Raw genomic sequence first — 24700 nt, 5'->3', positions numbered from 1 at the left:
CGTTTTGAACACACTTTCATTAGGTGGGTAAAAATATAATACTCTTCGACTGCATGAGTTTTTTGAAGTATTGGACATTCAGGTAATTGTTTTTGTCTTTCGTGGATTTAACTCTCCAATACGAACACAGTTCTTGCTTCATTGCAACACGTGTTGACGCTAGGCTCTGTACGACAGACGAGCGTCACCTGTGAAAATACTACATGCAGCGCATTACGTGAAGGGACTGCCCGACGAGTCATGGTACTGCCTTCCGGTCTACGCAACGGGTAAAACCCGTCGCTAAGAAAACAAGCCTTATAACAGGAAAATCTGTCGCGCCGCGACACATGTGTCGAACGTGATACTATGAATTTTTTTTTATTATCATCGCGCCCGTCGCGCTTTTGTGATGCCAGCATTATAACACCATTATACTCGTGTAGGTATTTGTTATAAAATGAGTTATGGACGCAAATGATGCAATTAAATGTAGTTATTGCTCTCTGCTATTCCGACATCCCTGTTGTCGTTTCTACCCACGGCAGCTTCGATAAAAAATTATATATTTTGGCCAGAAATAGTAGACAAATGTTTAAATTAGAATTCCTGTTTAAACATGACAAAGTCTCTAAACTTTGTGGATATTAAAAATAACGACTCAACCAGTTCTACCCTACAAAAACATATTCGTTTATAATTATGTTAGGTAGAGACCTGAAAACTTTTACGATGTATATTTTGCTGCTTGGATAGACTACAAAAGGGTGTATATATTCAAATCAATGTAATGTATTCATTGGCTGATGCCACATTTAACTTTTTCTCAGGGTAGCACTTGATTCGTTTCCAAGAACTTTATAGTGTTTTCCTTGTGCTTCAAATACCCCGAGGTAAAATTTTATGAGACATTTAAGTAAACAAAAATATTTGTAATCAATAAATGTCCCTACATAACTAACTAATTAGAACAAGAATCTCGGTGAATAAACTGCAGATAAAAGCTATTGCGATTAAATATAATATGAAGAATTGATATTTTCAATAAATCCAGTTAAGTTTCATTTCGTTCGCTTCAACTATGAGACCCCAGCGCCGTGAATTATCAGTTAACCTAAATATAAGAAAACCCAACATAACGTAAAACATGATTTTACATGGAAAGTAGCCAGATCACAGTAAAAATAATATGGAGTTAGTAGTAAGTATACAAATGTATTTCCTGCGGCAGGTTGCAGGGTGTGCTGTCGGTGGCGGAGGACCTTGATCTTAGAAATTTGCCAAATATTTGCCGAAATTCACCAAAATATTTGCCCAAATGACTCGAAATTTCTAGTTTTAAGGAAACAATATTTTTACAAAAATCTAAACAATAATCAAAATATTCAAAATTTGCATTAGAGAGAAAATTCGAGAGAATTCGAGAGAATATTTTCCATAAAAAAAATAATATAATTAGAAATTCGAAATGAGTCAAAATTTGCTTGTTTTTAAAACATCTAAATATCATCAAAGCAGCTTAAATTCCCCATCAACCAGTCTCCATTAACCGCTGCGGACCTATGACCTTGACCCCGTCCGCCAGCTAAAATGCAAGATGGCGCACATCGGCTCCAGCTCCTCGCACCAGCAGCGGACGCAGGAGATACTTTTATATGCCACTAAAGTTTGCTGTGCGGCAGTTTCACCTGAGGAGTGAAGACGTCCACGTAAAGACAGTCTTCGGATCCGGTTCCACTATAGGCACAATTGTCCCCATACTGTGTTGCGTTTCTCACTCCGGACCACGGCTCCGGATCTTTTGGAGCCTAGAAAAACATGCAAAAAAATCTTAAAATAATTTTTAGTGTCATTTTTATCTTTCCAAAATCTAAATCTCTAAAAGCCATAGGAGTTTAAAACAAACAATAATCAGAAATAGGACAAAAATATTTCTCATCACTACTGAAAATTAATTAGTAAAAAATTGAATTTTATAAATCATAAATAATTATTAACTCTTGGTGATTATATACTTTTAACTGTTGTGTGCCAAGGAATCAGGAAACGGAGACTGAAAATAGAGTACCTACACAAAAGCTTCAAAAACGCACACATACGGAGAGCTTGGAATTCTTGGTAAGAAGGTTTTTATTTAAAAGTGAGTAAAAATCTCACGTCTTAGGTTCTCATTGTTTGGATAGGGCTTATTTAACTTTACATTGAGTTGAATGTGAATGAATTTGTAGACAGAGGACATTCAAATATAATATTCAGTATAGGATAATATGTAATAAAATATTATTACGCAGTTTATTTCATTTAGTGAAATAAATAGTATACGTGAGTAATAATAAAATGTGCACGGTAAAATCTGAACTCATATCTAGGAAAAAATGTATGTTAAACTAAGTATTTAGTAAGTATTGTGAATTTTTAAATATTTTACAAATACCATCACACATTGGTTTCCAACCAGATATAGTGACTGTGTTAAAAGGTAGGCGCCTCTGATATTAAATGCCATTTCCTAAGAAGTCATGTAGAGTGAGTTGCAGTCTCAGTCCTGGACGAGAACTCACCGCAAATCGGAGGTTCCCCACCGGCGGCCTGGCGTAAGGGATGCCGAGGAACCTGTAGTACTTGGTGCCGTCTGCAGTCTCGGTGGAACCCCCCCGGAGAGTGCCCTGGGGCAGCTTCACCGTCGGCGAGTCATCGAAAGACTGTAGAAAAACAAGTTCGCTTAAGTAAATAACACCAAGCATGGTCAATGCGTGTCTGATAATGTGCGACAATCACCATCATTACCTTCGTATTCTGATTAACTAGAAAAAGAGTTTTTTTTTTTTTTTTAAGTGAAACTTTTTTGAGCGCGATGGGAGGGAAATTTCAACGGAATTTTTTTCGTGAAAACAATGTTGTGAAAGGTTTTTTTTCCTAACCTAACTTAAGTCTATGAGTTTGTGGGAGAGGTCTGGGTAGGGAAGACTAAGTGCGTCTGAGGCCGAAGCCTATACGCTCTAATCATGCAGGTTGTTAACCATGTAGGAGAGGTAGCATGCATCATGTGCTAGGAGGGGATTGGCCAGCCATGGCTGCGATTGGCGCCATGAATAACTCCCCTCACTGACTATTCTAGACTCAAACAAGATAAGTTGGGCCCAGGTAAAACCGGCATAGACACAGGGTAAACCCTGGGCTCTTTCATGCGGGGTGCAAAAATCATGCATTATGCGTGCAGGTTGGTTACGGGAAATTAAAGGATGTATCTGGAAGAAGAGTTGTACAGAGTAGAAAAGAGTCTACCATGCGGGGGTTGGGCACTTGGACATTGCTGTCCGCATTGGTTTGGTTGGCTTTGGTTGTTTTGGGGGTGACTTTCGTCGTTTACCGTCTGGCTGCCAGCCAGTCTATAGGTACTAAGTTAAGAAAGAGAAAGTTTGTTGTACTCCTGTAAATTTAAATATATAAATAAACATTAAAATAAAAATAAATTATGTTTGTATTCTGTAACTTTTATTAATTTACTACTTTTGTCGCGAGCTGGTGCATCGGGCATACACTCAGGAATGTATAGAGCTTCAGGTTGACTGAGGTCGGTTAGAGAAATTATCCTGCCCATCATCGCAAAGGCCCTAGCCTTAGCTTCTATGCTTTCGTAGGCTACGGTTGTATGAAAAGGTGGGGGAGGATGGTGTAGGGGGGAACCTTAAAGATAAAATTAATTAAGTTAAAACTAAACGTAACTTAAACTAAATGAACTGCACAAGCAGGTTTGAGCTTATTGTTGTTCACTGTGTCACAGGCCATATTCAAAAGAAAATATTGTTCTTTCATGTATTTATTATTTTAATTACTTGTGAAAATCAACATTGTGAAACAGTGTTATATGAGTATTGTTTTAGATGTGTAACTAAATATTTTTTCAGTGAAACTTCTTTGGGCACGAAGAGAGTAATTTTTCAATTACAATTTCAAGGCCGAATTTTAATGCAACGTTTTCGTGAAACATTGCTTTGAAATGTATTGACGCCAAAGAGATATAAAGAGAGCAATTACGATCCGAGGTTTGAGTTGCAAAATAAGTTTAATTTCTATCACGTGTACTGAGCTACATGCACTTTTTTTTTTTAGGTTTTAAAGCGATTCTTATGGTCTCCTGAATTTAGTGCACCCACAAATATTAGGTAATGATAAATCATTAGATGAACGTTTAATTGTATGTTTCTTTGGCATAAGAAAGAGAGCATGGACTGAAGAATTATATTTACACTGGGTCTTGTGACTTACTGCAGATGAGTTTAGAGATTTACTTTGGTGAATGGGGGAGCAAAAACAGCGAAAGAGAGAAAAAAGAACATTATGACAAAAGAATAAATAACTATTTCAGTTGCAAGACATTCCTGTGACAGATGTCACAAAATTATTGCACTAATTGTCTCTAATGAGCACACTTCTATGATTATTTCTCTTCGCAAGACAATTAAACATTACACTTTCTGTATACATATATAGGTTTCCGCTGATTAAATTCAAAAGTATTTACACTATGATTTTACAACAGTCGGTGTATTGAACAGATCTGTACACTGGGTACCTCGAATTCTAAATAAATGCAGATTCGTTTTCTGTTTTGTATACAACAAAATAATTAATTACATATAAATACTTATAAATAATAGGTTTTCCAAAAGAGGAGTTTATAAGTGAAATGCAGCAGTCAAATCAGTAAACAAAAAGGTCACTAAAATTCTGGAAACTATTGAATAAGCTTAGTGTCAAAGAATACTGAAGAAGATCAAAATCTTTTTATGTAAATACAATTAATTTTTTTTTAAATTAAAGAGACACTTTCCTAGTCAGTATCTAAGAAACTCTTAAACTGTTAATGCTAGCATGACATTGAATAAAACTAATTAAATTCTTAAATACTGAAAACACGAACAAGAATTGGATGTATTACTCAACACTATGGCTCAGTAGACAAACTTACAAAACCATTACGAAGACGAATAAAAAACTATAAATTTGATGTAGTTATGAAAAAAAGAGGGCAAATAAAGATGGTATCTATAACATCTGTGATTATGTGAAAATCCTACAGATCAATACAGGGAATAGCATGATTTAAATCCTTTGAAAAGGAGATTTATGAGGTCCCAGTATTTTTTAAAAGTATTTTAAACAATAATTTTAAAGAGTAATTTTTCTATGTTGATATAAGTGTTAATGAATATATGATGCATTACTTCAAATTTGGCTATCGTTAAAAAAAAAAAAAAAAAAAAAAAAAAAAAACAGGGGCGCACACTCTTTAGTCGCCATGTCTCTCTTGTCAGCCGAATTGCCGTCCTTTCGCTAGGCATCACAGTCATCGTATAAACTCACTCGCATATATCGCTAAGCCCAACTGACTCGATCAGTCACCCGACCAGCAAATTATAACAACGGGAATGGCTGAAGAAATATCTTGTAACTTTGTGACCAAGCGGTGAATAAATGTGCTTCATCCTTGGCCAGAGAACAGTTTGCCATCGCACCGAGAAACGAAATTAGCCAACAAAGGCGTGCAAGTATTTGTTTTACATATCGTAGAAAACAGAATCATTGGATATGGATATATTCAGTACAATTAAAGGAGATTAGCAAAAGACTCGGTCATAGCGTACAGTAAGGAACCATTACATGGTGGGCCAGGAACTACAGAATGCGAGTCCATCATTTTTACCGTTCCGTCATCTTACACGGTTCATCGAACAAAGATGAAGCATTAGTTGGTACAAAAACACAGAGGACGAATGCCAAAAGAGTTTGTCAGATATGGCTATCTAAAATATTAGTTTATCTTTGATAATTACTATCCCATACAGCCGACATCCATTAGGTATTTGGCTGGAATGTTCGCATATGGTGTGAAGGTTCTGTGTTTGAGTACCGAGTTAAGGCACTTAAGAATATGTCTTATCAAGATGCAAACCCACGCTTAGTTACAAGTGGAAGCTGCTCCAATATTATTTTACTGGCATAAAGTTGGGGGCAGTGTAAAAATCTAGGTGTCCAGTTGCATTTCATTTTCTGTAAGTCAGTTTATTAAACTAAGACATTACTTGACGTGATTGACAAAGCAAGCGAAATCAAAACAATTGGTTTCTGTGTGCATATCAGTGATAGCACCATACAGATTCTTGCCAGGCATAATTCAACTTATTAGCATCGAGTTCATGCAAATAAATCTGTGTCCACTCTGATCTTGGATTTCCAATGGCTTTAAACTTTCTGTGAGCAAAATACCACCTTGACCTTATTAATAGAACTCATTTTTGAGGCTTCATAAAATTACAGAAGGATATTAAAAAATGTATATAATTTCCATGAAATAAGGTGCACTTTTGAATACAGTTTTGACTTCCAAAAATAAGTATAAAATCATTTTTTCCCTCTGGCCGCTGTTAATCCATTCAAAAATATGTACCAGTATGCGCTTTTATAGGCGATTTATAAACTTTATGAACTTGTCTGATGGCAAACCAATCATCCGTGTCTTTAATTGGATTCGAACCTGTGACCTGTCACACTTATAGTTGGTCAGCAATCCAATTAAACCTACCACATCCGTTGGCTGCGAAAGAGGCATTACAACAATATGTTCGTGTCAAAACGTGGAATAGTCACAGCTGTGCTATGTCATTGGAACTGACCTGCTGACCGCCGACTCCGGTCGATACGGCAAAAAGGCTGAAGAGGAGAAGAGACCAAGTCGCCATCTTGTCAGCGAATGGTAATCAGACAGCTTCTTGTACTGTTTACTATCACTGTACTATCACTTCGCTGATAAAGATTGCATCCAATCGAATCTTCACAGGTGTTGAAATTCTTGCAGTGTGTTCACTACGTGTGATGTTCAAAATAGTTACGAAGATTATGAATTTATTTCGGGGTATGAAATACTGCAAATACTGATTTGTTGATTTCTAGCACATATAAATAATTATTTAAACGGCAATATGAAGTGGCAATCAGTAAGTGTCAGTCTGGGATTATGTTCCTCTTATACTAAAAAATAAATTGGTTGTCTGTAAAGTCGGTTTACGGACGATAGTTTAACGTGACAACGTCATAAAAAACATTGATGAAATGATTGCATACTTTTATGAATAAAATTGAATAATTTTTATTGAATTATCGCTATATTGCATGGATACAAAGAAGGAGTGAAATGAAATCTACAATTTAATTGATAAATGTACTTTTATTTGCACTCATTAATTCAAATATGTTTGTTACTTTAACGAAGAGATTATTTTAACAATAACTTTTATGCATGTTTGCTATTTAACTTGTTCCAATCTGTGTTATTCTGTTAAGGATAGGACGATGATAGGAAAAGTAGGAAACGAATGGGAGTGTTTCAAGTTTAATTTGCCTCGAAAAAGTCAAATCGATGGTTGTTACAATCGAGTGGAAGAGAGATAGATGCGGCGCAAGCGTATAATGAGCGTAACCGGAAACAGCGTAACGGGACAATGTGTGTAACGGGACACTTTTTCGTGCGTGCAGCCTGCGTTCATCGATTTATTAGATGTTGTCACGTCAAAAATTATTTTAAAAATGTTTCAAAGTTCATATCAAGAACGAAATTCTAACTTAGTTACAAGTTCTACGAGTGTTTAGAGGGAGGGGGGAGGTGCCTAAGACTGCCGTGTCGTAATAGCTTAAGATACCGAAGTGTAAATTATTCGACAAAGGAATCATTAGAAGAAGACGTGATGAGATAACAATGCAGCTTGGTCGGAATGAATAGGCGGTGGATACTGCAACGTTCGCCTCGTTTGCCTTGTATGACAACCTAGGTTTTACCTAGCATGGAATCAAACTTTTGGGTAGAAGTAAGTTATGTAACCACTCATCCACCTTGGTCCCTAAGACGTACAAGTGTGGAGGACAGAATACTTCTTAATGTCATATTGAGAAGCATTCTTATAGGCTAGTACCAGGTGCATGGTAAAATAAGAGCATGCATATCTACACTAATATTATAAAGATGAAAGATTTGTTTGTTTGTATTGAATAGACTCCGAAACTACTGGACCGATTTGAAAAATTATTTTCCATTAGAAGCCTACATTATCCCTGATGAACATATGCTACTTTTTACAGCGTTATTTATTAACCACATTATTTAAGCAACATATTTTAATTTTTCTATATTTGTAATTCAGTAACTAGCAACTGTCCGTCGTCGTCGTGTCTCTCTTGACGCTCGCGTTCCCACCACCGCCTGCCTCTGCTCCCGCGCCCCGCCCACACCCCGCTCGGCTAGCTAGGCGTCACTGCGGTGCGGGAGGGGAGTCCATGTCACAGCGCGGCTCCCTCGCGCGGTCGGCTCCCTACGCAGCGGTTGTGTGCCATTTCGTTTATTTTTCATTGAAAATATTTTGAATTTTTTATAATTTTTCAATCACCACTTCATATACAGGCAAATTCCTGTTCAACACTTCGTCTGTTTTTGTTGTATAAGTGCACACGCATGACACAATTTATTTAAATATAAAAGATAGACAGAGATAGAGTGATATATATATATATATAGAGAGAGAGCGAGAGCGAGAGAGATAGAGAGAGTGAGATAGAGAGAGACAGAGATAAGTTGAGATAGAGCGAGGTATAGAGAATGGAATGGGTTAGATAAAGAGATATATAGATGTATAGAGCTGTATAGAGATTTATATATAGAAGAGATAGAGATAGTGTGAGGTATATATGTATATATCTTAATATATATAAATCTCGTGTCACAATGTTTGTCCTCAATGGACTCCTAAACCACTTAACCGATTTCGATGAAAATTGGCATTTATGTGTAATTTTTTCCAACTTGAGAGATAGGATAGTTTTTATTTCGATTAATGGTCTTAATCTGATAATTTTAGAGTTTTCTAATGTGATGTATGTATGAGTTGGCAGAAAATCACCACGGCAACGGCTGTAGCATTGTTGATGCTTCATTCGTCTCCATGGCAACGACTATTTCATTGTTAGTGTAGTCCTCATCACTCATTAAATACAGACCACCAATTTTTAGATATATACAGGTAAATAACTATACACTGGTAGAACAAAGTCGGTCGGGATTTGAAAGTGATATAAATTATTCAAATTAAGAAGACAATTACTAACTACATCTGATTTCTAAAAGGTCCAGTGAACTCTTTACCAAGTCCACCGATTTCGATGAAAATTGGCATTTATATGTAATTGTTTCCAACTAGAGAGATAGGGTAGTTTTTATTTCGATTAATAATAGTCTTAATAATTTATAATTAATAATAAACTGATTATCAATGTTGATTGGTGCTTAAGCCCGGGAAACAGTGGGTACTTCGTTTCCATGACAACGTTGCGTGCTTGAGAGTCGGGAAACCATCGGTGCTATTCGTTTTTTCTTCGGTACATTACAAAGCATTGTATTAAGTTTTTGTCAAAATTAATTAATTTTCATTTTATTTCATTTATTATAACTGTAAATAGGAGATTTGGTCTCATTTTTTTCCCATTAATACAACCGTGCGAAGCCGGGTCGGGCAGCTAGTGTAGATATAAAGAGATAAATAGCGATAGAGAGGTACATAAATATATAAAGATGTAGATAGAGATAAATATATGTTTAGAGAAATGGATAGATGATTTGTAAATGTGTAACTACTTCAAACATATTACAAAACAAAACTGATTGAGGCATTGCAATGCATGCCGAGCATTAGCTAGATAATGGAATCTTTTCAATATTAGTAATGTCTAATTTTTCAAGTGATATAAATTATTTTGCACACTTGTCATTAAAATTAAGAAGACAATTACTAACTACATCTGATTTTGCAAAAAGGTCCCTTTCACCCTGTGTTCAGCCCGGACAACGCCGGGTACTGCAGCTAGTATACTATGAAAAGATGCACAATAGAGCATGTGATTTCAAAATTTTAGAGGCAGCAAATAATAATAATGATGCTGCCACGATACCAATATATTTTCACACTAGAATCATTGAATTGAGACATTGAGGTCATGAGACAAGATAGGGTGCAACATTTTGAAGGAGAAGTGACGAAATGCGTTGGTAGGGAAAATAGGAGTAACCCGAGAAAACCCATCGGCGTAGGGCAACGGTCCCCATGTTTCTCACTTGCGAAGATTTCGGAGTAAACCCCGTCAGGAATAGAACCCCGATCGCCTTGGTGGGAGGCAAGTGGTCTGATTGCTCAAACAACATGGCCCTTTACATTCCATGGTGTGTGGGGTTGGGATAGAGAGAAACACGTTATCGGGACCGCTTGTGTTACCTGTGTTGTTGGATAGACATATAATCATTGCTGGAAGAAAAAAGTGACCGAATCTTCCAAATTCACGTGTTCTCAAGTTGAAAATTCACTTAAAGACGAAACTCGAGCACTTAATTTACCCTATTATTTTTTTTAAATAATTCCGAGTGTGATACATATAACGCAAATTTTGTTTTCAACTGCATTTATTGACACGAATCACACTGTGTCCGCACCCACTGCTGTAATTCGTTGCCAGAGCAGCTACGTCAAATACTGAATCATTCGATTTGCAGAGTGAAAGGTTAAACTATGAAATAGTTCCAACAAAAGCGAAAAAGGCTTGAAAAAAAAACTAAAACCCATCTTTGGACCTGATTTTCGAGAAGCAATTTTATTAAAATACTGCCCATCCTGTCAAAATTCACTATACAGTTAATACTATAAAATTTCCTTTTTGTCTTTGTGAACTTAGATTCCCACCATCCGCCACATATGGCAGCACCGTGCAAACCCATTTCCCTTCCATACGACATCTGTTCCAGTCTCAAAATTACTCCTAACAAAGGCTGTATACCGAGAGCTAAAATTTTTTTCACATCAAAATAATGTTACCTAGCCTTTTAGATGAAATTACAATACGTCACAGAACATATTCATGCACGATTGTGCTCCATTCCACCTCAGCCACACATCACGAACATCTCTGCCAGGTTCTCAATGGTCGTGATCGCGGAAGCTCATGTGAGAGGATCACGAATTAATATGCGATCCTTGGCGTGACCCATTACATGAGCGATGTGATGGTTACCCTAGTTGTTCAGAGACAACTCCGCCTGTAACCAAAGTTGCGTGCAGCAGAACCCTTACCTAAAATGATAAACCTCTCTGGAAGCGGGAGACCAATTAATTTTTCAATGAATAACATAGCTCATAGATCTTTTCAACGATAAAGTCGGCACAGAACGTAATAACTTTGTTCAAAAAAGTTGTTCATTCATGTAATGGTATATATTATGGTTTGTATATAATGTTATCTTATTGAAGCATATTGGTACATAGAAGACTATAGTGGTGAATAAGAGTGTCATCGATGGCGATACGGAACGTTCTACTACGCATCGCGTCTCCTACCATGATAATCAAACAAATGAAAACATTCGCGCCAAACACGAGGTATTCGTGAGTATGAGGATTAACCATTAAAATACTTCTACATGATTGTGTTGACTTTATAGTGGCATACATCAGCGTTTCTCAAACTGGACTCCCTGGAGCGGCAGTAATGAATATCACGATAAATAATTATTATAAATAATATGATTTTCAAAATGATAATGATACTGTCTCGTTTTTACATTATCAATATTTTAACCTTATTATTTATACTTCCGTATATGTATCTTGTTACATATGCCTCGTAGAACTTAAAGGGATGATTCAGCGCCTCTGGAAGGTTCAGCAGGTTCCCAGAGCCCCGTCGGCATGAAGTGTAGTAGCTAGAACGCTGTTGTTCTGGTAGCTTCGTGGGTCAAGTCGACCCTGATGACACGACACTTCAAAGAGGTTCGAGACCATTAAGAAGGGGGGCAGAGGAGCTTAAAACTGGTTACGTCAGCCTCCGAGGCAGTGAAGTGAGGAGGGTCATGTCCCCTTGATGAAACCAAACAATTCATGGGGCTACACGAGGAACTTTTGCATCAAAAAAGGTCTCTGTGGCTGATAAAGTTTGGGAGCCATTGGCATACGTATAATTTTACTTTTTCATACAGAATCTCACACATCCAACATTTAGTACATTCAAGCTAGTATGAAAATTTTAAAACTACTTCTGACAATCATCTTTGTCCGTAAGTATACAAATTTTAAGTTAAATAGAGCTAATTCCTTGTCCCTAACAACGTTCAGGGACAAGTAAATTTACATTTTAAAATTTAAACATTTTAACAAATTATACTAAATTTAGTTTTAATTTTATATCAAATATAAAATATTATAATCATGGACGCGTTTGCTTCTGTCTATAGAACTCACCAAAGGCAAAGGTACTTATAATATTTGAAGGGAAAGGGAAACCTTTCTTTATTAATTTATAGATGAATTCATTTTTGCCCCTTTTTTCTATTTGTTTTAATCATTTGCATTGTAATAACTTATCACGAACTTTTATATTGTGTGTGAAGAAAATTGCAGACACTCATATTTTTCATATGATTTATTTTCAATAACATATAAAAATTCTCATTGAGAACCCAACAAAATGTTAAATAATTTCGGTGTCAAACATACTTTCAGAAATTCTGATATTTTCCTATGTTTACAAAATAACTAAGTCAAATTATGAATTGATAAAAAAAATATTAATATAAGTTCTGAGTAAAATCATTATAAATAAAATAAATCTTGTCGATGCCTCGTTTGAGTGCAATGCTCTTTAGTTTGGTTTTACTCGCTTTGAAAAGAGGAGTTTGTATTCAGATATTCTTTGTAAATTTCGTCCCAGAAATGCACGCGGTCCTCTTCCAGATTAAACTCCAAAGAAAGGGAGATATCTATCTTCAGGTACGGCGAGCTGCCTCGCTGGGTGACCGGCTTCCATTCCACGCCACCCTCCACACTAGGCGCTCCCGTCCTGGCGAAGCTCGTCCAGAGACTCCCTAGCAGTCTCGCTAGCTTCACAGCACTGGAGTTCTCACCTTGCATCTTGCCGTCGTAGACGACGAACTGGTATTCCATTGCATGGGTGGCCACGCCATAAACGAACTGGTAGTTGTAGATGGGTTTGTTCGAGTGCTTGGCAAGGCAGCGCATCGTCTGCATGACGCCCGTCACGAATAAAAGGTCCGTCTGGAGTGCTATCCACTGCTCGCTCGTCTCTCTCGAGATTGTCTTGTTGCCGAAGTAGAAGCTCTTCACCTTCTGAGCCACTTCCTTAGACTTCTGGGAACCTTTGGCGAGGCCGAGGGGAAGGGGCACCACCTGCTCCAAGTCATCGTTGATGCCCTGCCAGTAGGAAGCTTGTGATATAATTTCTGGCGTGACGTAGTACCCTGCTTCTCTCTTGGTCACGCCGGTGATGTACGGCACTTGGTTGAACAGACCGTGCTGCTCGATGTAGGCTGGCTCGTGCGGCAGGAATGGCTGCTCCCCGCTCCTCGGGAACTCCAGCGATGGTACGAATGGATACGAGATCGGTCGCACGCTTTCCTCCGCAGTCAACACTTTAGTAACTCCACTTGTAAGCTGACTGACAGACAAGGATCTCAAGTGTTGGAGGAGGTCCGTAGAGCTGTTGGGTTTCACCCCAAGTATCGTACCCAAGCGGTAGGCGCGCTCTTCTGTGTTCTTGACGTATGCCCAGGGGTCTCGGGCGGAACCACTCTCTGAGATCGCCCTGTGAAAAAGACCTGAACCACACAAAAATTATCGTTACATATTACTTGCAATAGTATCGCAAAGAATATAGTCTAGTATTTATTTTACATGCTATTATACAATTAGCATTCAAAATTTAATATACTTATAAGCGCTACACTTAGTAAGTATATAATTTGTGCACTGAATAAATAATAAGTAGAGATTACTGCTTTTAGTATAATTACTTTAAAAAAAGGAATTATGAAAGAGAATAACTTTAGAATTACCAATCACGTGTAAGTGTTAGAAAAGGAAAAAAAGTAAGGATTGAACTTCTAGTGACGTTCCTGAATTCTTATTTTTTTCCCTCAAACCGCACAAGCAACCTCTACCTCCATTGTCTCTTAGTCAGCAGTGTCAGTTTTCACCGATACTGTAGTTTTCAAGTGAAACAAAGTTATCTTAGACTTCATCGCTAAACTTTCTTGAGGTTGGATTGAATGCCACCATGAGCCCACGATAACACACATATTATGTATTACACCTGTGATGACAAACACCAACGGTTCTTACAAAAAAGAGCAGTATACAATGTAAACCATGTTTCTACAAGTATCTAGTATTCCTAATCCCGTACTTACTACCTGATCATATGCACAGCCATTTCCAACCAATTCAAACGTAACTTTGATATCATAGACCATCACTACAAAAATATACATAAAAACGAGCTAACTCGGACAGTTTTCCCACGTAACTTTTAACTATCTGCAGTGCAGATAAAAACCCATCAAGTTGAAGATAAAACCAAAGGTAATGGTTAGATAGATTAAATACATGTTAAGATTTTGTCTGAAATAAGCCTGTACAAACCTTTGGACAGAGGAGATAAAATATGGTAATGGACGCTGGCGCCACCCGCGCTCTCTCCAAATATGGTGACATTTTTCGGGTCGCCGCCGAACTTCGCGATGTTCTTCTGCACCCACCGCAAGGCAGCGGCCTGGTCCTTCAACCCTGCGTTTCCAGGGGCGTCCGTCCCGTTAAGACTTAGGAATCCTGCAAGAACAATTATACGCTGCCTGGTTACTTAGCACATAGGTAAAAATGTAAAAAATCACCGACAATTTATTTGGTCTTATGGTAGATAAAGAGACTTAAAATATTTTCATTCAATTCATGATTGGGGTGAATATTTTTTGCCGCAGCCCTGTACGACCACAAGCCAATAAAAACCACTCATCACTTTAAGTAAACGAATCACGTAGATCCTGATAACGAAATCAACAATATAAAAAAGCTAATTTAAATAGAGTATGCAGGTGAATTCGAATTTTAGACTGACAAATTAATCTGTTGACAATTTATGGGTAGGTACCTTTAGTATAACAATCACCAGTTACAGCTAATTATGTTACTTGTAACTATATATATATATATATATATATATATATATATATATATATATATATATAGCCCAAGATTAATAGAAAAATTAATATTTTTGTTTAATAACTCAGTTTCGTAGTTTTCATTTGTATTGGATTAAAACACAAGCACACAAGGTACAAATATTACCAATTGTTTTTTCGTATCCCAACCTCTGAATTTTATCATAAAACTAAGGCTTTCAGAACCTTGTAGTAGCCATTTCGTGATAAATATTGCAACATCGTACAAATTTTATGCCGACGTAGCAATTTTTAAGATAAGTAATTAAAATAGGCTAAATAAGTTGAATACACAATATGATGAACTAAACCGCTGTTTATATTTTCGAATTCAATAATCTATGTAATATAATATTGTAAACAAATTGCTCATAACAATGTTTTGTTCAATGGTGTGTTCCTATAGATTCACAACGAAGTTAAAGTTGTTGGCGGGAATTTTTTACATGAAAATATGATTATAGTATAAGATAAAACCAAATCATGAATTTATTATATAAATAAAACGTAGTAAACCGCTTTGGAAATTATTAAGTTAGTAAAAAAAAAGTATGCATTCTTAGAATGGTTCTCGCAATGGAGTAGACTGACTCAAGATGTTTTTGTGGGCATAAGCCATTGCTGGTTAACCTGTATGTCACAAGAACCCTCAATAAAAGACAATAAATGAATGTACAGTATTGATGAATATGTAAACACATAAATCAAGCCAAAATCAGCCGATATAAAAAAAATCAAAGAACACTGACAGCAGAGAAAATTCCGTAGAATGATTAAGTCAAAAACTTATTACAGCACAGAATGACGCAGTGGGCTAACAAGGACTAGATAGCTGCAACAGGGAAAATAAATAAAGACACAAGGCGTCTTGGACAACGCAGTTACCGTAGCGTCGCAATTGTTGCCTTAGGAAATCTACTCTCTCCTTCTGTGCTGTCATCGTTGTGATGTTGAGACACTTCTGGTGTCTCATGTTATCATGTTTAATGTTTAACTATGTTTAATTTTAATGTTAACTTAATTTTTTAGTTAATGTTTTCATATTTATTTTTATTTATGTCTTCAAACGTCTCAGTTAAAATTAATCAAAGACTGTGGTTTTCCGTGCGGCCATTTACCTCTGCTGAATGGACTTGTCCACGTATGAAAGAGGGGGAATCAGCGGAGGGAGGTGGATGACGTCACGGGAGTGTGACGTATGCGGAGAGCGGACTGTTTGGACTCGGGGCAGACAGAGGCTTGCGGGCGTTAACCGACGGCGGATCAGTTGTGAATATGGGTTCCCAGGGTAACTCCGTGCACGGGAGTTGGGACACAACCCACACGTCGTGATGAACTGTTAAACCTGGAGACTGCTACGCGGAGCTATCGTTGCCGCGCCCCGCATCAGCTGGTTTATATTTGTTATAATTTGGAATGAACGGCAACGTATTTACCATCAACGATTTTAAACTTTTCGTGAGTCGCGAGTGTTAGTGCACCACGCCCCGAAGTGCGTCGACCGTGGCCATTTGACTGGGCTACATGTGTCACCTACGCCGAGTCTACAGCCCGGGTACCCGGAGGCGCTACAGTTTTGGTAAATTTCTACTGCACGGCGAGATTTACTGTAAGTAAAACTTTAATTTGTTATTGGTGGAAGAATAAGTTGTTTTAGGACGTTTTGGGACGTTAGCCAAGATTTGGTGTGGACTCCCCCCACCCCTCCTCGCGTGTCTTTGAAGTACGGACTTAGACTTATGCGAAGGCTAGGCTTTTGTGTCGCAGGTAACGTGATCGCTACGGCCGGGCGTCACGTATATTATTTGTAAATTTTTATGTCTTTTTTATGTATTTTATGCCACTTGTCAGTAGTATAACATAGCCGGTCCGGAAACAGGCCTCAGGCGGTGGATTGAAATTGTCGGTCCGCCATCTTGGATTTGTGACGTCACGGCGGCAAAAATTCCTCAAAATTCCTCAAAAATGACTCAAAATGACTCAAAAATTCCCGTTTTAAGAAAAAATTTCCCTTTTTCGAGGGAAAAATTCCCGTTTCGAGGGAAAATTTCTCGATTTAGTCCTTAAAAATCCCAACGGCTAGAAATGTCCTGATAGAGGCTTAAGCATCCTTAACTCAAGCCTCAGTTAAGCCTCTATCAGGATGTGACCTTGACCTTTGACCTTGACCCCGACGGCCATCTTGGATCCACCATCTTGGATGACGTCATTTCGTTTTCTCGAACATTCCGGCATTGTGTTATCGGCCATTTTGAATTATGACGTCACCGTTGCAATTTCCGTTACGGCCGCCATCTTTAAATTTATTATCCGATTTTAATGAAAAAATTTTAAAAATTATAAAAAAAATTAAATAATAAAAAATTTAATAAAATATTTAAAAAACAAACATTTACGACACGGAGCTCGGAGTCCTCGGTTCAAACCCGACGAGTGCAAAAAAAATAAAAATGGCGACCGATCCTTCCCCCGCGGTGGCTGCAGGCATACTGACTCCCTCCACTTTTTTTTTTCAAAGCATATATATATATCGTCAGGTAGTATGACGTCATGGCCGCCATCTTGTCCTCGTCTGCTGGAAGCCATCATCAGTGTATCGTCGGCGAGAGTGCGCTGACGCCATGTTAGTTTAATTCTTATCCGCTAGAGTGCAGTAATCATTTATTATTGCTGTGACATCCGACATCTTGTCATTTGGCCGCCATCTTGAAAATCCATAATTATTTAGCTAGAAATTCGGGAAAAATTCCAAAATTCATTAAATAAATTTGTAATCTATATACTGCTCGATTAGGTCGACTAAGGTCCTTGGTACGATCTAGGACGATGCAAAAAAATTAAATATAACATCAATGTAACACAATAGTAACAGGTTCGAGGAATTAAACACCACAAGTTCTTTTACAAACATAATATTTATTACATAATTTCTATTCTACTACAGGATCATTTGCGAAAGCCAGCAATCTTATAATCATTTAGTTCCGCAGCGGTGTGAAATGACTAATTCTTAGCTCCAATCGGTTTATACTAGACAGAGTCCAGCCAGAACATTTACAGACATAGTCCACCTCTTCTTGACAGAGTTTCTGGATACCGTTTTTAACAGTTTGCTTCACATCGTTAGAACTGTAAATTACTGCAGCCGATGTCTTGAATGCACACTTCTTCACTTTGTCATCGAACGGATATGGCTTTCCATATATACAGTCCAACCACAAGTTATATTTCAAAGGTCCGTTTGTTGCTACATCATCAGTAAGCTGATTGATTATCTTCTGTCTGATATCGTCAAGAAAATTACAAATGTCCTTCGACTCACCGAACGTATTTAGATAATAGTAGTCTTTCAACGTTCCACGAAATGCAGACTGCGTCAAGTAGAAGCCATTATCGTTCACTTGTAATGCGCCGAACACAGTCTTAGGTTTATTTTCCTGTTCAGACGTCATACCAATCGGTTGCTACACATCGGTTTTCTTGCTTGTACGCTCACGAGCCTTCAACCTAAACCGAGGAGTTGAAATTTCTGCAGGTAGTTCAGCAGTAGCAACACGGACTTCACCTTTACAGTTTTTCGCATGTAGTCGCAAATTATCAATTCTAGTAAACCATTCATGACACTCATCACATCGAAACTTCATGCGAGATGGATTCTTCATGCATTTGCTCCGCTCATGTCTTCGTGCATCATGAGCAAATGCGAACGACGGATCACAGTAGCTGCAAGGATACCGTGGTGATGAAGACGAAACTTTCAGACCCGATCCAGATACTGACGTTGCCGCAGTTGCACCATCTCCAGGCATACTCTTATGAACATCAATGCATCGTTGTTGCGCCGAAACCTTTACTTTCTGCCGAACAGCAGGACCTTTGCATGCCTTCATGTGCGTTTTCATATTATCTTTTCTGGTAAACTGCTTATGACATTTCTCACAAACAAACATTTTACGATATAGGTTCTTGGCACATTCTCTATTCTCATGTCGTCGAGCATTGCTGTTGTTTGAGAAAATCTTGTCGCAGTAACAGCACCGATGTTCGTTAGTTGTTGTCGATTCGGCATCCATTGAAGTCTCCATTGATGGCGAACCAGCGTTCGCCGAGTTTCCCTGTGCAGCCAGCACTAGAGGCATTAATGTCTCTTCTGCTGGCGGTACCACGTATGTTGAAGTCTCCTCCAGTGTTGACATCGACGTTGCCAACGGGATCTGCTCCACCATCGTCGACGCTGACGTCAAGGTTCCCGCAGTCGATGGTACAACCTCCATCGAGTTCGTCGTTAAAGTCGATAAAGATGCCATCGAGTTCGCAAGAACAGGTAATTACGTGATTAATGCACCAGAAGAAACAAACTAGGTGATCCTTACACCAACGACGTCAGTAACAAACTGAGCGACCTGCTGTCTAGGACTCTCTTATATACATGCACCGTATGGAATAATACGCTAGTCAAATCAAGAACCATTTACAATAATACTAGAGTCAAAACAACATTAAAAATAGAAGGACCATCAACGAAAAGGCAGCACATTTGGAAGCACCGACAACGAAAAGGCAGCACATTTGGAAGCACCGACAACGAAAAGGCAGCACATTTGGAAGCACCGACAACGAAAAGGCAGCACATTTGGAAGCACCGACAACGAAAAGGCAGCACATTTGGAAGCACCGACAACGAAAAGACAGCACATTTGGAAGCACCGACAACGAAAAGGCAGCACATTTGGAAGCACCGACAACGAAAAGGCAGCACATTTGGAAGCACCGACAACGAAAAGGCAGCACATTTGGAAGCACCGCCAACGAAAAGGCAGCACATTTTGGATGCACCATCGAATAAGGAAGCACCGACAACGAAAAGGCAGCACATTTGGAAGCACCGACAACGAAAAGGCAGCACATTTGGAAGCACCGACAACGAAAAGGCAGCACATTTGGAAGCACCGACAACGAAAAGGCAGCACATTTGGAAGCACCGACAACGAAAAGACAGCACATTTGGAAGCACCGACAACGAAAAGGCAGCACATTTGGAAGCACCGACAACGAAAAGGCAGCACATTTGGAAGCACCGACAACGAAAAGGCAGCACATTTGGAAGCACCGACAACGAAAAGGCAGCACATTTTGGATGCACCATCGAATAAGGAAGCACCGACAACGAAAAGGCAGCACATTTGGAAGCACCGACAACGAAAAGGCAGCACATTTGGAAGCACCGACAACGAAAAGGCAGCACATCTGGAAGCACCGACAACGTAAAGGCAACACATTTGGAAGCACCGCCAACGAAAAGGCAGCACATTTTGGATGCATCATCGAATAAGGAAGCACATTTGGAAGCACCGCCAACGAAAAGGCAGCACATTTTGGATGCACCATCGAATAAGGAAGCACCGACAACGAAAAGGCAGCACATTTGGAAGCACCGACAACGAAAAGGCAGCACATTTGGAAGCACCGACAACATAAAGGCAGCACATTTGGAAGCACCGACAACGTAAAGGCAGCACATTTGGAAGCACCGACAACGAAAAGGCAGCACATTTGGAAGCACCGCCAACGAAAAGGCAGCACATTTTGGATGCATCATCGAATAAGGAAGCACATTTGGAAGCTCCATCAACTAAAAAAGGCAAAAAGGAAGCACAAGTTACAAGATCTAAGTCTTAGTAAGAAATCATAATACAAGAAATAAAAACATTACATTCTTATAATTTAAATTATTTATTTTATTGCTTTACATTATACAAATGCAAGTAAAACAAGTCATTATTGTATGTAGCCAGCATTCCTCAGTTCCTTGAGTATGAAGGATATTTCTTTGATGCACGAATAGTTTCCTGCACAAAGCGAACCATGTAGAAGTCTTAGCCGGTCAACCAATATGTTTGGATCTTTCCATGATGTGTAATCATTCTCTTCTACCACCATCTTCCTTGCACCTTTATAATAAATATTATGATCTCTGGTGTCTTTCGTTTTACCACCAACCTCAGGGTAACTTTCATGTTTGAGACGGTGATCATCACAAGCTTGATCAGATTTATTTAATATATCACGTCGTTTCCATCGTTTCGGTCTCAGGACACCGCCACATTCTTCGATCTTGGCAGCTTTAGGTGCTTCATCATAGTCTATGTCTTTGTCAACAGCCTCAGAGTCACTGTAACAATCACCGTAGAAGGAATCGTCTTCACCCAATTTACCGTAATAATTCGATGTTGATGATGTTGAAGTGTCTTCATCGTCTTCATGCTTCCTTTTTAGGAGTCCATCATTTTTACAAAGTAGGAAAGATCTACTTGAATTCGGCTGGAATATATTCTCACTTTTCACGTTAAGGATTCTTCCATTGTCTTCATTCTTCCGTAAATCATCAACCTTCTTCAATTTAAGTTCTTTGTCGAGATCGGAAGAGCCAAGAAAATTATCGTAATGCAGATCACTCTTCCTTAGGCTAGTAGATTCATCGTTGTCCTCTAGCTTGTACGCAGGCTTGGCGCTACAAGTTCTGCCATGCCTTTTTAGGCTCTCTCCGCGTAAACGACTTGCTACATCGAACACAACTTATCATATTGCGCAGTGGATTTTTAACACAGTCATTCTTCTCGTGTTGTCTTTTATTCTTTCTCAAGATAAACTCTTTACTGCAAAACTTACACCTATGTTCTTTCGATACAGCGTCAGATCCCAAATCGGAATTCATATTAGTTACTGAGACTAATGCCAGATACCAATTGAATGTTTTAAATTAGATTCAATACTTAAATAGAAATTTTTTCATATTTCATCAGCGAGAATTAATATATCTCATGCAAAAGTACTTTATGCATGTAGTTCTGCTTTTCAACAACAGATGTCGTCACATGTTGCTTGCAGGTAAATAATATTTAGTTCTTTTATGCGGGATGCGGGATGCTCACTATCGATCGCAAAAGAAGGATGGCTTCGCTAGACTCCAAGGAAAAGAAAGTTCGTCTTACATGTTGGTGCTCCACAGATGTCTCATGGCGTAATATTAATTTGACTGAGTAATGGTATTTGTTAATTCCACCTGATAAAAATATTGCAAGTTTTGATTTAGTAGCAGAAATTATCGAATTAAATGTAACTCCAAATAAAATGACATGTCTCGTTAGACCAAAAAAAAATCCATGCAGAGAGCGGTTTCTCAGAATAGTCAGAAACACTTTAAGAAACCACAGGAATGATTGCAAGAACACGGGAAAAACCATCAAAATATTGTCAAGAATAATCAGGGTCACACTGAGAAAACCACCATAATATTAACAATAATAATCGGAAGCACACGGAGAAAACCATCATAATATTGACCAGATTAATCGGAAGCACACAGAGAAAACCACCACATGTTTTCTTTGATATCATAAAATTACAAGAAAAAATATTTAAAAATAAAAATAAATTAATAAAAAAATAAAAAAAAAACAAAAAAATGCATAAATTTCTGGCTTGTACAAGAACTCTATCTTTGCTCAACAATGATAAGTCTACAAGCTAGCAGAAACTGTTTATACATTTTTTTATTTTTTTTTATTTTTTTATTAATTTGTTTTTATTTTTAAATATTTTTTCTTGTAATTTTATGATATCAAAGAAAACATGTGGTGGTTTTCTCTGTGTGCTTCCGATTAATCTGGTCAATATTATGATGGTTTTCTCCGTGTGCTTCCGATTATTATTGTTAATATTATGGTGGTTTTCTCAGTGTGACCCTGATTATTCTTGACAATATTTTGATGGTTTTTCCCGTGTTCTTGCAATCATTCCTGTGGTTTCTTAAAGTGTTTCTGACTATTCTGAGAAACCGCTCTCTGCATGGATTTTTTTTTGGTCTAACGAGACATGTCATTTTATTTGGAGTTACATTTAATTCGATAATTTCTGCTACTAAATCAAAACTTGCAATATTTTTATCAGGTGGAATTAACAAATACCATTACTCAGTCAAATTAATATTACGCCATGAGACATCTGTGGAGCACCAACATGTAAGACGAACTTTCTTTTCCTTGGAGTCTAGCGAAGCCATCCTTCTTTTGCGATCGATAGTGAGCATCCCGCATCCCGCATAAAAGAACTAAATATTATTTACCTGCAAGCAACATGTGACGACATCTGTTGTTGAAAAGCAGAACTACATGCATAAAGTACTTTTGCATGAGATATATTAATTCTCGCTGATGAAATATGAAAAAATTTCTATTTAAGTATTGAATCTAATTTAAAACATTCAATTGGTATCTGGCATTAGTCTCAGTAACTAATATGAATTCCGATTTGGGATCTGACGCTGTATCGAAAGAACATAGGTGTAAGTTTTGCAGTAAAGAGTTTATCTTGAGAAAGAATAAAAGACAACACGAGAAGAATGACTGTGTTAAAAATCCACTGCGCAATATGATAAGTTGTGTTCGATGTAGCAAGTCGTTTACGCGGAGAGAGCCTAAAAAGGCATGGCAGAACTTGTAGCGCCAAGCCTGCGTACAAGCTAGAGGACAACGATGAATCTACTAGCCTAAGGAAGAGTGATCTGCATTACGATAATTTTCTTGGCTCTTCCGATCTCGACAAAGAACTTAAATTGAAGAAGGTTGATGATTTACGGAAGAATGAAGACAATGGAAGAATCCTTAACGTGAAAAGTGAGAATATATTCCAGCCGAATTCAAGTAGATCTTTCCTACTTTGTAAAAATGATGGACTCCTAAAAAGGAAGCATGAAGACGATGAAGACACTTCAACATCATCAACATCGAATTATTACGGTAAATTGGGTGAAGACGATTCCTTCTACGGTGATTGTTACAGTGACTCTGAGGCTGTTGACAAAGACATAGACTATGATGAAGCACCTAAAGCTGCCAAGATCGAAGAATGTGGCGGTGTCCTGAGACCGAAACGATGGAAACGACGTGATATATTAAATAAATCTGATCAAGCTTGTGATGATCACCGTCTCAAACATGAAAGTTACCCTGAGGTTGGTGGTAAAACGAAAGACACCAGAGATCATAATATTTATTATAAAGGTGCAAGGAAGATGGTGGTAGAAGAGAATGATTAGGGGAGTGGCGGGTAGTACGGCCCGTCGGGTAGTATGGCCCAGTCATTAGTTCACACACTTGCCGCAATATAACAGCATGGTACAGATGTGTGTATGCAGAGCCCACGCCTGTGTACTGTTTGCGAACTGTTGGTAGTTGTCATTGCTGTGCGTCAGAAGAAACTTTTTTTTGTGTGTTTTACTCGTTTCGGCTGCTGTTTCGAATAACTTTTGAGATTAACTGAGTGGAAATAGGTAAGGATTTTAACTATCACTTTAACTTGTGATTGTAGTGCACTATGTGTAGGGAATATCCCCAGACTTTTAAAGATATATTTTCGTTCCTTTAAGTTAAGCGCTATTTTTCTTCCAGTAATGTCGATCGGGTAGTATGGACCATGCTATGTGCGGGTAGTATGGGCCATTAAAATATCAGTGCATATCCCAAGTTTATGGACATAAAAACATATTTTAGAGTCGCAAGTTATACCAAAAATAGTTAATATCAAATTCTTGACCCCTTTAAATGAGCGCAGTTTGTA

General features: G+C 38.1%; 1 protein-coding gene across 1 annotated transcript in view; it reads right to left on the bottom strand.

Moving 5' to 3' along the window:
* Positions 1-24700, bottom strand: part of LOC134531312 (uncharacterized) — a 69444-nt gene that overhangs the window by 13512 nt on the left and 31232 nt on the right. The window contains exons 5-9 of the mRNA XM_063367006.1: positions 14505-14690; positions 12728-13681; positions 6657-6742; positions 2541-2681; positions 1668-1787 (exon numbers count right to left, since the gene is read on the bottom strand). Of these exons, the coding sequence (XP_063223076.1) occupies positions 1668-1787; positions 2541-2681; positions 6657-6742; positions 12728-13681; positions 14505-14690 (1487 nt within the window). The remainder of the gene's footprint in view (positions 1-1667; positions 1788-2540; positions 2682-6656; positions 6743-12727; positions 13682-14504; positions 14691-24700) is intronic.

This window comes from Bacillus rossius, chromosome 3 (genome assembly GCF_032445375.1).
Source record: "Bacillus rossius redtenbacheri isolate Brsri chromosome 3, Brsri_v3, whole genome shotgun sequence".
Lineage (NCBI taxonomy): Eukaryota > Metazoa > Arthropoda > Insecta > Phasmatodea > Bacillidae > Bacillus > Bacillus rossius.
This window is presented reverse-complemented; position numbering and strand designations above follow the sequence as displayed.